A 17,983-nucleotide genomic window follows, 5' to 3' on the forward strand; every position below is an offset into this window, starting at 1 on the left:
CTAAAATTTGATGTACTTCCTGTTGTTACTATGTATAAAGCTATAGTTTGATGGTCCTGTTGTATAAAGTCATCAATCGTCAAGTTTCCGTTGATGCTTTTCCAAGTCATTGATTCACTAATAAAGATACAACTAGGTTTGCTTTGTCAAATAACCTTCTCCTACCAAAAGTTGCTGCAAATTATAGTAAACTGCCTGTTTCAGTGCAATTTCCATTGGATCAATCTAAAACCTGATTTAAAAATGTCACCGTTGAGCCGTTTTGGATAGTCTCTAAAGCTTTCGTCACTTTAATTAGTCTATTAATCAGTTCTGCATTCTCTCTATTGTTGTTCTTTGTTTTTTTTAGTCATTTACTATATGTCTGTCCATTCTTTCCTGTGCTTACTGAAATTGTTTTGTACAATTCTGATAGGAGGCCCTCCCATAGTTCTTACTTTTGGGCCTCCTCCTGAAGGTGTATCATACTCATATATGTATTGTGTTTTGCATTTATGGTAATAAAAACTAAAACTAAGGAAAGCATAGCAGAAATTACCTGCCTTTTTAATTGAAATTTGGAATAAATTATGACTGAGGTCTAAGAGGAAGCGTTAGCTTGGGGGCTCCTATCTAAATACATGGGAAAGGAGAAATAGTCTTTCTCGGCAACCACTGAACCAAATTTGAGATTCATCACATAAAAAAAGCTAAAGTCAATTGACTGTAGGATGCGGATTTCTGAAGGCCATAAATGCTTAAAAAAAATTGATGAAAATTTCAAAATATGAGACTATCAAGTTTACAACTCTGAAACTCGGCAATGAAAAACAATATAATTCTCTAAACTGTACCTAATAATACATATAAAGCAGACAAATTTGATATATTATACACCCCTCTGTGAGTATGACTTTTGCAAAACCTTTTGTAAACATAGTGACCAATTCATGTAACTTGTAAATTCATATATTAAATTTGTCTGCTCTGGACGCTCTAACAGATGCAGCTTAACAGAAATGTGTTCATAGGTGCAGATTTGTAAACTTTGTGCTTCTGTTTTTTTCTAAACTCACTTATTTTCGGCAATTATTGCAAAACCATGCAAGCCCTAAATGAAAATTCTGCTTCCTACAGTTGCTAGACATTAACCTTCTCTCTCAATTGCAACAAATTTTATTAAAATAAGTCCAGTATTTCTGCATTTTACATGTATTTGAGTAGGAGGGATTGGAGTTTGCACGGAGCTAAATCTTCCTCTTAAATTAGCAATTAGCATCATAGCTAATTATATAATTAATTATTAAGGAAAGGCATGTGGAAGAAAAGAAGACTTGGTGCTGGTGGAAGGTGAATTCGGCAGGAATTGAGTTGAGCCCGAAATCTCAGCCCGAAATTTAAGCATTTGAAAAGAAAAATACATTGAATAAGAGATGCGGGTGCCCCTATAAGAGTTAGTTCGGCCAGGTGCATTTTCGTGTAAAGCTGCCTGAAGTAAGTATCTGACAATGATGGTGATGCATTCAAGCTAAAGGTTGTGGTGCACACCTGTCAGCATGATAGAAAGCGCGAAGCTGGCCACAACTTCAGCGTTGACGAAAACTGCGTACGTTGGTAGCCCATACAGAAAGAAGAGCTCACAGGAACAAATAACTTCCTTATGAAAACAACAGTGTTCACTTTTTTTCTATAGAGAAATCGTGGCGATCACGCACAACTGGAAAACACGGACTGAAATAGTCTGCCACTGTATAAGAGCTGCATCTTGTCAAAATTGTAAAACGGAAGTGCAAATCTTACATGCGTATATATGGTATTTGTATACATTGAACTAAACCTAACCCTGGGAACATTAGCCAGTGCCATTCATGACCATGATGGCAGATGTGGAACATTGATTCAACCACATGCTACGTGATGTAGCATGTGAGCTCAGGAGCAAATAATACACCTTCGAAAGAAAGCATAGGAGAAATTAACACTATTTCTAAATATTAAAATGTAGAATTACCAATAGCGGTTAAATTTTCTAAAGACTTAATATTCTTAATGTTCACTACATATGGTTGTTCCTAAAGACCTAGCCCCTCGGATCCCCAATTCTTCTTGCTCGCTCTACAATAGCATTTACCATACTGCAGGCCCTCAGTCATGCTTTAATGAGCTCAGGGGTGTCTGCAAGGCCAACCAAGAAAAGTGTTGTTTATGAGCATTGTACCAAAGAAGCATGTGGAACGTTTAGTGCTGTTAGCCTTTGAAGCAGTGAGACAGCACTAAGTTGCACAAGAGAGACCCTTGTGCAACTCAATGCATTATGTATTTGAAAAAAAAAAAAAAAAGACAACCAGGCCTCCCACTTTCACACCACAGCACTGCTGCTCTCACACACATTGGAAACAAACAATACATGCTCCATGCCCAGCCTACTAATATCAATTTGATGGGCATTTATCTTGGTGTCGCTGCCAAATTCCTGATAGTGGTGAGCCTCCCCCAAGAGTCAAGTTATCGCGAACCACAGCACAGGCTGTCTATGTGCTGCATTAGGCCAACCAAAACAGTGGCACGAATATCATATTTATGAGTGAGACTGACCATTACATTTGCAGAATTAAACCATTCATAGTGTGTTTTAGAGGAGCACTGCTGCAGTCGAAAGTGGTAGACCACCATTCAATTTTTACAGTGAAGCTGTATATGGCTAGCCAATTGCCTGTATGTCAAAAACTCATTATCCAAAAGACTAGCGCAAAATAGCAGGGACAAAGACAGAGAAGACGACAGGACGAGGACGACAGGACGGCAGTCGTGGCAGTGGGGATTCGATCACGCATGAAATCCACAAAATGAAGGAAGGTTCATGAAAGGAAAAATTGTCACATGACAGTCCTGTGCTACTGTTGAATGACAACTTTCTCTATCATGAAACTTGCTATCCTTTGTGAATCTTGACAGAACTGATATGCCATATTCAGTGTCCCTATGCTTCGAGCTGTTCATTGGCTCAGCCTTGCCTTGCTATCTGCTTGCCTCCTGAGTATGCTCAGGTGGTAGACCAACTACTCTGAAAGGCATTGCTTCAGAGTTCAATCCCTGAACCAGAACAAAGTTTTGTTCAACTGCGAACTTTTTTCTTTCTTTCTTTTAGCGCTCGTCCTGTCGTCTTATCTGTCTTTGTCCCTGCTATGTTGTGCTAGTCTTTTGAATAATGATGACACACCAACTAGCCCAGCTTTCTGCTTTGGTCAAAAACTCCTTCAGCGGAACCTCAATGCGCATGTGAAAAAAAAAAAAGAGAGAAAGAGGCATGCGATTGGCTGCGCCAGTAGTGATGTGGTTGCTCTTCACTGCAGCCGAGCGTGCGCACAACAATTCCTCTATGGCTCCGAAATGGGCAGGCCACATACTCCTGAGGAGCAGGCAGCTTTCGACCAGCAACGCCACGAGCAGAAAAGGAATGAGCTCATCTATGCCGTGCTGATGCAGCTGCCCAGGCACAAGAAGAGGCTTGTACAGCCGAGTGCAAGCAGCAACTGCATACCGAGAATCCGGCAGCCTGTCAAGCAGTCGTTTAATGAACTGTCGGGATTAACCCAGTGCTAAACATAGAGCTGCATGTCTCAGCTTCGCTTGTTAACTATCTGTTTGGAGGCTTGGGTGGTGATTTTTCTCAAATTCTGCAGAGTCCCAGCAAAAAGTTCCAGCTTTATGTATAACCAAGGTAAAACCAAATGCAATTATGCAACAAGCGATTGAGGATGCTAAAAATGACTATTTCCATGTCCAATCACCTTGAGAAGGTGGTGTTGAAGGAGGGAGCTTGAACTGGCCACTGGAAGGTCTGCTGTGCCTCTTTTCAGCCTCTGATCTTAAGGGACGATGAGGAGTGAGCTGGAATTAAAAAAAAAAAAAGGCAGAATGAGTTCATGCTCGGGTGCCACATAAGATCTAAGATGCCACGAAAACATTTTCATGTATGTACCAGGCAGAGTACTGATATGGCAAATCAGTTCTACTGAAATCTGCAAAAAGTAAGAAAAAATTAATAAATTCTGGGGTTTTACATGCCAAACCAGGATCTGATTATGAGGCGTGCCGCGGGGGATTGGGGGGCAGGAATTCCGGGTTAATTTTGATCACCTGGGATTCTTTAGCATGCACCTAATGCACGGTACACAGGCGTTTTTGCACTTTGCCCCCATCGAAATGCAGTCGTGGCAGTGGGATTCGATCCCGCATGAAATCCGCAAAGTGAAGGAAGGTTCATGAAAGGAAAAATTGTCACACGACAGTCCTGTGCTACTGTCGGATGACAACTTTCTCTATCATGAACCTTGCTATCCTTTGTGAATCTTGACAGAACTGATATGCCATGTTCAGTGTCTCTATGCTTCGAGCTGTTCATTGGCTCAGCCTTGCCTTGCTATCTGCTTGCCTCCTGAGTATGCTCAGGTGGTAGAACAACTGCTCTGAAAGGCATTGGTTCAGAGTTCAATCCCTGAACCAGAACAAAGTTTTGTTCAACTGTGAACTTTTTTTCTTTTTTTGTTAGAAACCTATATGGGCTTTTCTTGTTGCCTCGCACTTCTGTCAGGTGGGTGACAATTTTCTCTTTCACGGTACCAATTAACAGCAGTTTCACAGCTCTATGGCAAAGTTTCCAATTTTTATCAGCCTTGTGTGGAATGTGTTTGTACATGACCAGTGGGGACATCTGAATATTTGACATTTCAATTATGAGCTGAACAATCTTAGTAATTTTATTCTGGAACATCTGCCAAGTCTATACGTAGTAGCATAAAAAAGATAATTTGAGTGAACCCAAATGCTTCTGCATGCTTCTAATGCCCCTTAAGGTCACATATGTTTTAACATATTCTTAATTTCAAATTAACATTACATGTAAATTTTTAAAAAATTCAAAAATATACATGAAAGCTTCTGTGCCTTGCCCACGTTTTTATTTTTACCACCATCAAATCTTAGAGGCATTTCAAGCTGTCAACATGGCGGTGCTACGAATTATGGGGTTAATAACCAAACAGAACAATAACATCATTTTTTTTTGTAGGGAGGCCTTTGAAACTTTCTACTCCCACTGTACGCCTACTCGCATATAAAGCTGTAATTGTGCCGATGCTAGACTATGCATCTGTAATTTGGGACCCTTCTACTAAAACTGGCACTAACAAGATAGAAATGGTGGAAAAAAAAGCAGCTCGTTTCATTTATAACAGTTTCGGACGCACTTCAGTGACAGACCTCTTAACAAAAGCAAAACTGCCACCATTAATGCAAACAAACCATTTATCACGACTAAAATTCCTTTTTCAACTTATGAACGGTCATTATAAGACAGACCTCACGGGAATAATTACTTTTTCATCTGGTTATGCTACTAGGCAATGGCATAGCCAAACAATAACCCCATTTAGTACGCATAATAATTGTTTTAAGTATTCCTTCTTTCCACGAACAGTGGTTGAATGGAATCATCTAACCAATGACCAAGTTTCAAAATCATCACTTTCGGTGTTTGTTTCAAGTATTGAGTAAAAATTTGTCATCTTGCTGTGCCACTGCTATGTTCAAGCTCTGGTGACTTGATTTGTATCGTGTTCGTCGCCTATGCTATAGTGTTCTTTACATATGTATTGTTTCCCACCCTGCTAAAATCCCCAGTGGGGATTGCAGTATTGATAAATAAATAAAAAAATAAAAATAACATATATTAGGTGTCGTGACAACCAACACAGAAAAAAAGTTAGGAAATTTCGAAATACTGCTTTTCTTTTTTCCCTCACATACAATAATTTTTTAAGGGCATTTATAAATTAGCAGACAATAATTTTGAACGTGCTCCAAAAGCAAACTCACCTGTTCATTCAGTTCAATGATGGGTGCCTCTGATCCTTTATCAGTAGTCGGTGGTAGGTCGTACCACTGAGACTGTGACTTCTCCTCATGCTGGGAGCTCAGCGATGCAGCAGAGTTGCGCCTTAGGGTAAGTCCTGTGCTGTCACGGCTCTTCTTTCCATGTGATTTGTGTGGTGACACCACCGAGTTCTGCTTTGCAAACACTGAGGGCACAAGCGCCCTGGCCATCGGTGTGCTTTGTGGCTTCCCAGGTACACTTGGCAGGCTAGGGCAGAGCAAGATGCAGGTAAAGTGTAAAAGCAGTAGCAAGTTGCATTGTTGACAATGCGCAACGATGTGCAACTTGGTAACAAAAAAAGCCAATCTGGTCTGAAATGTGAAGGAGTTTCACAATAAATCCATGAGGTAAATCCACAATAAATACACCATACAGTGCTTTAGAGAGAGAAAAAGCTGGGGCTGGCGCTGTGATAAAAGAACAAAAGCAAAGGGTCTTTTTATCAAAGCGAAAAGAAACTTCAGAGGCTGATAACACTGTACTGAATTTAACTCTATATAATAACAAGTATTAATCCAGCATAGCTTACCATACCATATTTTAGGTAACCAACATAGCTGCAAGATACCACTTTACGACTGTGTAAGCACAAAGCCAGGACAAATTTGTAATAGACACCTAAATAATATCTCTCTTGAGGTCCAGAAAAGACTGATTTGAGCATAAGTGATGCCTTAGGAGAAGAAACAAAAAGAGTGGGTGGATAATACACATTCCCACTGCTGCAATACCTACATTATGCATCATGGATAAAGCCTTAATTACTACATCATCAGTTCTTGCATTACTAGACTGAACAATTACAGCCACATTGTGGATCTCATGGCACAAACATGGCACAGATGATCACAATCTTTATGACCAAGAAAGGAAAGAAGAAAACAAAAGCCCAGTCCCTTGTACTCCGCTAATGCTGTCCAGTCAGCATTTTGTTGTCAGGATAAAGTAATTGTCTCTAAGGTTTTATTGATACCCTCCTAATTATGCATATCCACACTAAAGGAAAATGTATAAAATAGCACTGACACTGAATGTTTATGCCTCCATATGAACAGTGAGAGAAGCTTACAGCCAATATCATTTTTTTCCCCTTTTGTCACAATCTGCCTTTAAAATTATGCTGGCGCTTTTCTCCATTCAAAGGTATTCTTCTGAGGCCTATATTTCAGCATCAGCATTGTCACATAAGGTGTAAAGCTGTTTCACCGCTAATAATTAAGGTTTTTATGATTAAAGCAAGCTTTGTATGTGCAAAAGACATTGAAATATCCATTGTAATTTTGGTTTTTTTAGAATACCATCCAAGTGATCACCAATTATGAATCACAATGTATAGGCACTATGTTCATGTATATAGGGTCATCATTCTTGTTTTACAGAATTTTAAAAATAGTCTGTTGCTTGTAATGTAATTCTAGACCTTGAGCTGGATTGTTCAGAGAGGCAGACCTTATTTGCATGAGAAATCAAAACACATATTCAACTACAGTTAAACCTCTATATAACGAATTTCAATATAATAAAATTCTTGACACAGTGAAGTATTTAACTTTTCATAACCTCTTCTCCATACAACACCATGTAATTAGAACCTCAATATAACGAAGTGTTTTGTATGCAATTTCAATATAACGAAATTTTGCTTGCACAGCAAAAGAATGCCGAGACAATAAATGGAAACTTCCGCAGGTGCAGATGGTCAAATGATTTAATTATAAGCCGCTGCTTGCCTCATGTTCCATATAAAGTCAAGTGTGATAAGATCCTATTGAGCTGTGTGCACTTTGTGCGCTAGGTGTGAGTGAAAGTGTGTGAGGGTGAGAGAGAAAGTTGGTGGCTTCATGCACGAGTGCAGTCTCCCCGCGCGAGCAAAGGGAAAGAGGGGGAGGGGAGCTAGCAGTAACACAATGAAGCGCGCACGAGGGGTGAGGGGTAAGTTGGCGCACGTCTTGGCTGTGGCTGCGTGTGGCTGTGAGTGCAGCTAGCTGAGTGCATATGCAGCCACGTGCCCTGTTCAGAGCTAAACTGCAGTGGGTGGAAAGAGTGGGCTTGCCGAAATGGCATGGCATCATGTAAGCTGTCTTTCTACGCGTTTAGTATTGAAGGTTGCGCAATCTCGAGTTTCGGTGACCCGCTGGAGCAAGAGGCAGATGAAGCATTCACTCTCCGTTACGCTGCCGGTGCTTTTCATGATAGCATCATCCCAGTGCGGGTGACGATATCAGCTGTTTGGGCGGATTGCGCGTGAAAGCGTGGCTGGGTTCGCTTAATTCATACAGCCTATGTGAAGATATTGTCGACGTGGCATGAAATCATATCATTTGTCACCGACAGCCAAATTCATTAAATTAATTGTTTTCTCATTTAAATTCGCATTTTTTGATTGCCCAATAATTAGGAAAATTCTGTGTCCCCTTTCTGTGTAAGAAAAATTGATCGGCGACTGTACTCATTTGCATAAAAGGTTGAATTTCACTAAACGAAATTTTAGTATAACGAAGCAAATGGCCGATTTTACCTACTTCATTATATTGAAGTTTAACTGTAATTAAGAAATATCACTAATTAACTTCTTAATGAATTACTTTACGGCACATTATAATTCACGAACTGTAGCCAGTCAGTCTGCAAGGCGTATCCATTTGGAATGAATTCCCAGAAAGGCACCAGTCTGAAGATATGCACATCAAACTCACTGTAAAAATGCACTATTCCACTCTTAACGAAATGCTCTTTTATGCATTGAAGCACAAAAGTAACTGAAACGCCCACATATTTCGTCCCATACGTTTGGAAATAACATCTCGCAACAGGTGTCATCCTGGAAATTAATTTCAAGTGGATACTTCTTGCAAACTCACCGGCTACAATTTTCAAATTGCAATATGTGCCGTAAAGCAATTAATGAAAAGGCTAATTAGTCAATTTTGTTAATTAGTTTAATATGTGTTTCGATTCTTCGTGCTAGTAATGTCTGCCTCTTTGAACAATCCAGCTCAAGGACAAGAATTATGCCATCTGTCACAGGTGATATTTAAGAGTCTAAAACTTAAAAATGATTACCACGTATACAATCCTATAGTTTGTAAACAACATATAAATTTACAAATAACACCTAAAATTTATGAGGTGCAAGTTCAAAAACGTTAACTTTGTTAATACAGTTGAACCTCGTTATAACAATGTTGCATCGGGCACAAAAATGCCATCTAGCTAATATCTAATATTCATTATAAGTATATATGCATTACATGCTTTTCAGATTTACGTTGTTATATCTGTGTTTGTTACATTGAGGTTCAACTGCAGTTTTGTCTACAGAGAGTAAAAAAGTGCAAAACTATGTCACATATACTTAAGCAGGTTGCAAATCTAAATTCCAGGCTGAAGAATAGACCTCGCCCAGGGTAGGTCATACAGCACCGGCAACATCACAACGTGAACACCTGAACACACCCAGTGGCTCTGGTAGGCAAAACGGCTGCTGCTGGCTGCCGGCATGTCGAGTGGTGAAGGCTCCCTAGTGATGCAGTGCTTGGTGCGGGTGCACAGCGCGTAAATGCGTTTATTTTAAAAAATATACATATTTTTTGCCTAAGCTTCCACAATCATCTTGTCAGTCAGGTTAACAGCACTGCGTGCTGGAGAACATCAGTGCGACGTAAACTGAATGCAAAACTGACAATGCTGGCTTTTTTACTCGTGGAAGTGAACCACGTGTTGGTCTGTGATTGACTGTGATAAAGACCAGCGGCAGCGGCTTTTCTGCGGAAAGGCGGCACGTTTGTTGTGGCGTAATAAACTGTGCAGCGAAAAACAGCGGCGACATCGCTTCACCTTTGTGTAAGGAAATGCACCACATTTTGTGTACATGGCATACTACTGTGTGATTTAATAGCAATGGGTCTCGTTTACGAAAATGTTTACATGCATTCCATGTAATAGGGCCATTCACAGTGATCAGACGTTGACGCAACTTCAAGGGCTGTAATTTGTGGGTAGGTAAGAATGAATGAGATACAACGATCTGCGAATGCATATACCTGGATGCCATCGGCACTGTGCCCAGAAAAAAAATTTCGTATCAGTATAATTTATCGGCTGAAAAGTAGGACTGTGAATGAGCTCCTAGCATGTTTTTATCACTGCTAGAAAAGCGTACGCTTCGCCACGGGGAATGTAGTGCACTGCTAGCATGCTTTTACGATCGCCAAAGCTGTGTGTACTATACGCTTCACCACGGGGAATGCAAAAGACCCACTGAAATTATCATGTTTAACTGCAAATCTCTCATGGATCTTCAGTAAAACAGTGAACTTTCTTGTTTCCTTTATTGTTATACTTACTTTTACGGCAGGAGCATTAAACTGTGATCAACCGCTTTGCGTCCCTTCCTTCAAGTCTCGTGTTTTGCTTGCGGCAACTTCACAAAATTATGAATTACCAACTGGCCTACACCCACACTCTGCTATGTGATCACAAGTTGAAAGTAGCAAAGGGAGGCAGCAGACATGTTGGAGGCATTAGGCACAGTGAAGTTATGGTGCAATGGATGATGTATTAATGTATGTTTTGTGTACTCGCATGACGATGGATAATAGTTAAGTCATTTAAATTATGGTGCTTAACAGCCCTAAGCTCTACAGTAGCTTATGTGGGATATCTGGGGGGGGGCTCCAGATTAATTTTAACATTGAGGTTTCTTACCATGCACTTAAACCAGGATTCCAAACCCATCAGGATTAAAACACCGCTGCAGGGTATGGACCCACTGAGCCGCCATGGTATGGCTGATAATTGCAGACAAAGTTAATCTTATGAACCCTTTAATACTGCAGTGTAAATGGGACGCAACTTAAATATCTTCATGTTAATGGAATGCAAACGTCTTTCCCAAAGACCAGCCATTTAAACGAAGTGTTGTTTCGACACAGTGAAAATGTGTATCTTCTGTGGTAGCTTTAAAAGAGAAAATTTTTGTTACTTTTTGATCTATGGAAGAGGCATTCTTATGAAATCACCATATGCTGACTTAAACGAACCATGCACTGGACAGCAACGCCTTGTTGTGCAAGTAAAATGAGGACGGTTACTTCCCAAGCACAATTCACAGGTGCTGTCACTTCAAAAAATAGCAATATGCAGCAATTTAGATACAAGCAACACTCTCATACAGAGAGATTCAGCCAGCTGAATGTCTTTTGCCAACCAGCACCCACTTCAGAGGTGCAGCAAATGGGAGTGGCACTAGCAATGACATCATGCCGTTTGCAAACAGGGAGAGGTCTATCGTTAAGTTTTTCTTTTTTTTGCAGATCCCATGATTCACCAATTCATATGTATATGTAAACCAAAATCAAATGCCTAACAACACACTCAGAGGCCCAAACCAGCCTAATAGAAAAGCTTTAGAGCTGCAAGCAATAATAAGATAAAAATATGTAGTACCTGGTCACAGAGGCTGTTTTCCTGTTACTGCTAAAAAAAAAAAAGAAAAAAAGAAAAACAAATTTGTTAGTAAACGAGAATAAGACAATGCAGCCACTTTAAAAGCATCATATGCAAAATATAATAACAAACAAGCCTTTAACAAGTCACATTCAAGCAATAGCTATCAGCCTTCAATCAGCTCATGAAAATAATCATTTGAAGGACCTGCACCATTAACCATTAATTGTGTAAAATGAAAAGAAAGGCAGAGAGAGAGAGAGAGAGAGAGAGAGAGAGAGAGAGAGAGAGAGAGCATCCCGTGCCTCATAGACGACTATGAACAAGTGGTAATTTGGCTAAGGTTGCAAGTTGGGCTTGCTGGTATGCCATACTGAAGGTCTTAGGCCTAGTGCACCCACCGCTGGACACGAGAGTGGCACAGAATACATGGGCCATATTCTGTAACGGTTCCCTTAGGAACCGATTTGCTCTCACCAACACCGTTGGTGGGCGCTTCAGTGTCGTAATCTCTGGTGGGCGAGACAACAAATTTTGTTGTCGCCACACAGGCTGCAATCATCTGAAAAGGAACTCGTCATCTGCTACGAGAGGAACCACGGAGAAATGGTTCGATCGAGGGTCGCGCGCGGTCGCGAGCATGATGTTGAGGGTTGCTAGGGCAACCCTGGCCATCTGCTAGTCTCACGATGGCCGGCGCAACGAGAGGGACACCGATAGTGGCTTCTTTGGTTGTGTTATTGGCGAGCATTGGCCAAAGACAACGACGTGATGTGAGGCAACGGCACGACGCGTTCGACATGAGCGTAGGTGAGTTCCAAAGGTATTTTAGGCGCCCAAAAAACACAATGCGATGGATTTGTGACAAGCTAGAATATCGCAGACTACAAGATTTAGTAGTGTTGACACTGCGACATAAATGCTGTGCGTGCTACATTTCTTTTTTTTTTTTTTGCTATGGTTTGTTTTCAGCAGTGCGTCTGGAATGTAGAAGCTATTGGGTTGTCGCAACCGTCAGTCAGTCACATCATTACCGCCGTCGCTAGGGTCATTACGGTTGAAGGAAAAGAAAAAGGGGTATGTGATTTTTCTCCCCGTTGCAGGAGGAAGCCGCAGTCAAGAATGCTTCTTTGATGTGGCAAGATTCTCAAAGTTGTGGGATGTGCAGACGGAACTCTCATCGCAATCATCCACCATAAAAAGCTCAGCCACAGCTAAACGAAACCCTATTAGAGCCACGGCGTACACACAGAGAACTGCTTTGATTGCTTAACGTATGGCGCACAACCTAGCGACAAAAAAATAAATAAAACAATGCAGATAAAACTAAACCACCAGCTGTCCACGTCAGAAGCTCAGTTATTACTGGAAATTAAATGTGCAAGTGTTGAATACAAACCAATATTTTTTTACCAAACTAGCAACATCCTTCAATTACTATATCATCCCCAAAGGCAGAAAGGATGTTCCACATCCTACGCCAAGGTCTGTGACTGGCGGCGCTAGCTAACACTCCCAGGGTTCTACTAGGAAACATAAGTACCCAAGAAAGTGGATGGGGAAACGGTGCTGCGGTAGCTCAATTGGTAGAGCATTGCACGCGAAATGCAAAGGTTGTGGGATCGTTCCCCACCTGCGGCAAGTTGTTTTTTCATCCACTTTCATTTCCATTAATTTATCGTTCCTTTATTTCATTTATTGAGCACAAGTAATTTCCCCTATGTTGTCCTTGGTGTCAGTGTTTGTTGGCTTTTTATGATATGACTAATAAAAATCGGGCCCCTCGGTTAATCCCCTTCCTTCTCGTTCATGCGTATGTGTGTGTGTGTTCTGTGTCGCTCTTATGTCCAATGTTGGATGTGCTATGCCTAAGACCTTCAGTATGGTAATTTAGAACAATATCATAAGCATTGGCGAGGTTAATAGCATTGTACTTATATATTAAGCACAAGCTTCCTAAGCCTTAATTTCAGCAAAAAATGACTCCATTTGAGGCACTCTGAAACTGCTGCAAGATAGTATGGAGTTAATGTGAGGCAGTGAAGGTGCCAAGGAATAGGTACACTGCTGGGCAGTTAGACCCTCTCCCGTGGGCACTCCATACAGTTATGGGCATGACAAAGCAAAAAAATTTATTTAACCAATCGACCAGTGTACCATACGTCAACTGAAGGCATGAATTGGATACCTTACGAACATGCTACCAGAGTTACTGCAAAAATGAACAAGTGCTATACGAAAGCTTTCTTGAAATTTACAATAGCCATCAACTTTTTGGACACCTTGTTTACCGACAAAGAAAAAAAAATGGATATTTATGTGGTTATTTGTAGTGTCAGCTCAAACCAGGCGCTATGCCATCAAATTTCAAGCCCATTAGGCAGTTTTATACTAGGTTTCTTTTCTTACATTAAACACTTATAAGCAAAAACAGTTATTCTAGGCCCCTGCCATTTTCAAAGCCAATCGATGAGGCTAGGCAGATGTTAACAGCAAGAGAACTTTCAATGATGATTTGACTAATTACCTAAAAATTTTAAACATGCCCTTTAGGCCACACGTTGCAGTTGTAAAATCGAAGCTGAGCAGTACCGAAGCCATGCCTGCTTAGAAGGAATCTTTAAACTTGCACCACTTTCTCGAGATACTACCTGTCCTTAAAACATGTTACAAAATGCCTCAGAATTCCAGTTAGGTTTCCCAAAAGCATTTCTCTAGCAGTTCGGGATCATCTTAACTGGAACGCAGATGCATTTTCTTTTAGCAGATATTGAGGATAGATATCTCAAAAGTGGTGCTAGTCTTGAGATTTCTGCTAGCAGACATAACTTCACTACTGCTTGGCTTCGATTTTGCAATTTCAACATGCACATTAAAGTGAATAATGAAAAAGGAAAAGAGTTATTTGCACATTTTAAGTAACTAACCAAATTAGCATTGAAATATTTCTTGCTAATGTCCATCTACCCATGTAGCCTAGCTGTAGAAATGGCAGGGGCGTAGGTAAAACAGATTTGTAAGTATTTCACATAAGAAAAACATTCATTACACATAGCAGACCAAACATTAGTGTGTGCTACCCGCTCAGCATACAAATGAACCCAAGTTGAGCATGGCTTGTGCACATGTGCAGTGATGCCAATTCTGTCTGTTTAAACATAACCTTTATCCATTTATTCCAGCTTCAGCATCATTAAAGACAGACAATAATAGTAGAGAGATGAATTAGTGAATTTCCCAATTGCTTTACTGTACCTACAAATATGGACGCTGTGCCACAACCCAGAAATAAATGTCAGATATGGGATAAATTTGACCATTTTGCATGCACTGTACTTGGAACACACCAACCAATTTTAGGAATTTGCCTGATGTAATGCATTACTGGAAGAAACAATGAAGAGAGGGCTTACATGACAATACTGGTACCATCAAAAATTACTCAGATTTACATCTTCTCTTGTTTTTTCTAATTAACCTCCTATTTATTGATTTTGCAGTGCAGATCTAATCAGAAATGTCTTAAAATGTAGGCAACACACTTTAAATATGATTGATTAGTTTTCTTTGGGCTTTATAATTCCGAAGTGCAAATGTGGCACCTGCAAGTGTCAACATGACACTTGAAAAGATTACGCACTAAACATGAATTAAATTACTTTTATGAAACTGGAGATTAATACATGGTATCAGGCCATGTAATCTGAAAAATTAAACCTGCAGTGCTAGTGCTCAGCTTTGTACGGTGAAGGTAAGCTCCATACATTATTGAGATGCCCTTACAAACGTTTTCAAATCTACTGAACTATTTTTTTTTTCTTGACTTTGCATCAGATTGAATTGGTTGCTTGACTAGCACGCTGCTTTGAAAAGCGGATAGGAAAGTGGGTTTTGAAGCACAAGCATTATGCAGTTCTCTTTCTGTCTTTTGTGATTCTAAAATCTGAGATGAAAACACATGCATCTGTGTGAAAACTGACTGACCAACACCAATTTGAATGCAAAAACCTGCAACCTGGCATTGTTTTGCACGGCTTATGCAAGCAGATTTCCTCAGAACAGAATTCCTCACTCAGCTGAAAGGTTGTACACTACCAAATGAGGAAATGACATTTGTCTGACCTCTGATCACGAAAATCAGGTGCGTGTTAAATAGAGTGTGCATTAAATCAAGTAACTATACCACAATACACTGACGCAGCTTGCTGTCATTTTGCTAATTATGCTGGCAGAATATGCTCACACTAGCTGACTGACCCCCTATTCTCAAGTGATTCTAGACTCGAAGCTCTTTCTCCACTACCCCGAGTTGAGCAAAGTGACACCCCTTGACGGATGGAGACGCTACACTTCTTAACAACTGCCATGGAAGATCATGAACTTTTTTTGAAGGGCGATGCCGCCATTCATTCTTGAGTAGAGGTAGAGGGCCGAGTGGAGGGATGTTCTAGAATACGTGGGTGAGTTTTCCAAGTCACTCGATTGTTTGGAGTACTCGGCTGTCCTGGTTTTTCTATTGCCATACAAGCTTACTGAATTGCAAATACAGCTGCTGTAAATGACACAGCAGCCACACTTTTCGTAGCAAGGTGCTTCCTCAGTATTCTGCCACTAGGCCTAATATTGAAGCAGTCTTGATTGTATTACTACTACGAAACCATGGGGGTGAGTTTTGGTCACTGACATGGTGTTTGCATTGCCAAGTCTCGCAATAGTTTTGGGACATTGTGTTTGAGCAGTGGAAGCCAAAAAATTTATGACAGCTGGCATGCCAGCTGTCATAAATTGCTGCCACACAAATTCTTTGCCAGCAGACTTACCAGCCAGGGCATATGTGTGTGTGTGTTCGGCTGGTGGCAGCCTATAAGCGACATGCCGATTTACAGCAAACTAGAAGAAAGTGTGCCTCTGCACCTACAAGGCAAAAGGAAAAAGCTCCAGTGTGGCCACAGGCCCCCAAGTGAATCTGTGAAGTGCCAGCAATGTACAGTGGGGTTGGCTCCCTTGATAATCAAATTGTTGTCACCTTGGTTTCTTGCAGGATTTGGTTCATAAATGCTTACTAACAGGGTTGATCATAGGGCTAATTGGTTCTGCATTATGAGGTATTTTTCAGCTTATTAACTGGGGGCAAGAAAGTGGACACACAGTGCTGTGTGTGTCCACTTTCTTGTTCCTGTCTAATACACTGAAAAATACCTCAATAATTATTAACAAGGTTTTAGCGACCACAAGTGCATTAAAAGTTAAGAAGCTGTTGAGTTCTTCGGACCACTTAAACAGTAAAGTCTCGCTTTCAGAAAATAATCACTTCAATGAAGTTTTGAAGTGGAACAATATGACTTTGTTACATCATGATTCCCCTGCATTTGTAAAGAATGCAAACTTTCTGAGATCATCTCATATTGTGAAACTACAAAAATGTGAAACTGCACTTGAATGCACCCTTTGGCAGTTCAAAATGGCTTACACTCCCGTAACATACACAAAACAATTTGTTCATAATAAGAAGCTACAAAAAAAAATCTATTGTATTAAATGCATGTGCTTAGGCTACTTCCACATACTGCCCCTGGAATATGCTGTCAGGAGTGTCCACTGAAGAGGTGACCAGAATGCAACTAACAAAACAACTAGCCTCAATAAACACGGACACAACTACAGTCAAAATTCATTATAATGAAGTCACATACAACAAGTAAATAACTGCTACATCCAATATTTCCTATAAGCATGTATTAATTACCAGCTGATATTGGCAACATTTTTTTTTAGATTTACTTCATTTTATGTGATAATTCAATATATATGCTTTCGTTATATTGATGTTCAACTGTATTAACTACCAAGAATAATATCTTATGCAGTGAAGCATTTCTTACCTATCTGGCGCAAAAACAGAGCTGTCAGTACGTTCTGTCCGTGAAGATGGATTAGGTGCAGGGACAACCTTGTACCGCCTGATGAGGATGGGGTGCTCAATCAACTCTGGAGGTGGTGACTGCGGAAAAAATCAGTGCTCAGGTTTGCAACTAGTAATCAAAAACCAGGCTAGCACAGTGTCTGCAGTATTGGCACCACAGAGATTAACAGCAGATTCCCTTTAAAATTAAGTTCAAGGAAGCTTGGAAAACTGTACAGCTTGATCCTTAAGGTGCCAAGCCAGAGAAAGCTTGTCTGGGTGCCTCTGCACACCTCTAGCCATGCCTTAGTAAAGTTGCGTGACAATTTCCACTCACTTCTTGCCTTTTCCGAGGTACCTAATTTGCGAATGTGAAACCCCTCTGGTTAAACTGAAATTGCATGACAGCTTTTGTTTGTACCAGACAGGCATCACAATAAAGCTTATCCAGTTTGTATCTGTCTGTATTTTTCACGTCTATCTACGAGATCATGTCTCTTCTTTTCAGACATGGTGGAGCGGCGCAAGAAGCCCGCACGGTTTCTTGATGACACAGTAATTCAAGACTTTCTTATAAATTCTGATTTGGAGGACTTCGATATTGGCTACAAGGTGTGTTTGGGTGACAATAATAGCAATGCAGAGGCTAAATCATTAATTAGCCTAATTATTGTTTGTTTAACTATTTAGCTAAAATAAACTTTGTAAGAGGTCCAGCA

General features: G+C 40.4%; 1 protein-coding gene across 3 annotated transcripts in view; it reads right to left on the reverse strand.

Annotated features, from left to right (window-relative positions):
• Positions 1-17,983, reverse strand: part of mbc (dedicator of cytokinesis protein myoblast city) — a 91,715-nt gene that overhangs the window by 6,885 nt on the left and 66,847 nt on the right. For 2 of the 3 annotated variants that reach the window (XM_075676393.1, XM_075676392.1), the window contains exons 38-41: positions 17,245-17,363; positions 11,363-11,392; positions 5,857-6,121; positions 3,771-3,870 (exon numbers count right to left, since the gene is read on the reverse strand). In XM_075676393.1, coding sequence (XP_075532508.1) covers positions 3,771-3,870; positions 5,857-6,121; positions 11,363-11,392; positions 17,245-17,363 — 514 coding nt within the window. The remainder of the gene's footprint in view (positions 1-3,770; positions 3,871-5,856; positions 6,122-11,362; positions 11,393-17,244; positions 17,364-17,983) is intronic. The other variant, XM_075676394.1, reaches the window with a different exon arrangement.

This window comes from Dermacentor variabilis, unplaced genomic scaffold (genome assembly GCF_050947875.1).
Source record: "Dermacentor variabilis isolate Ectoservices unplaced genomic scaffold, ASM5094787v1 scaffold_12, whole genome shotgun sequence".
In the NCBI taxonomy this organism is placed as follows: domain Eukaryota; kingdom Metazoa; phylum Arthropoda; class Arachnida; order Ixodida; family Ixodidae; genus Dermacentor; species Dermacentor variabilis.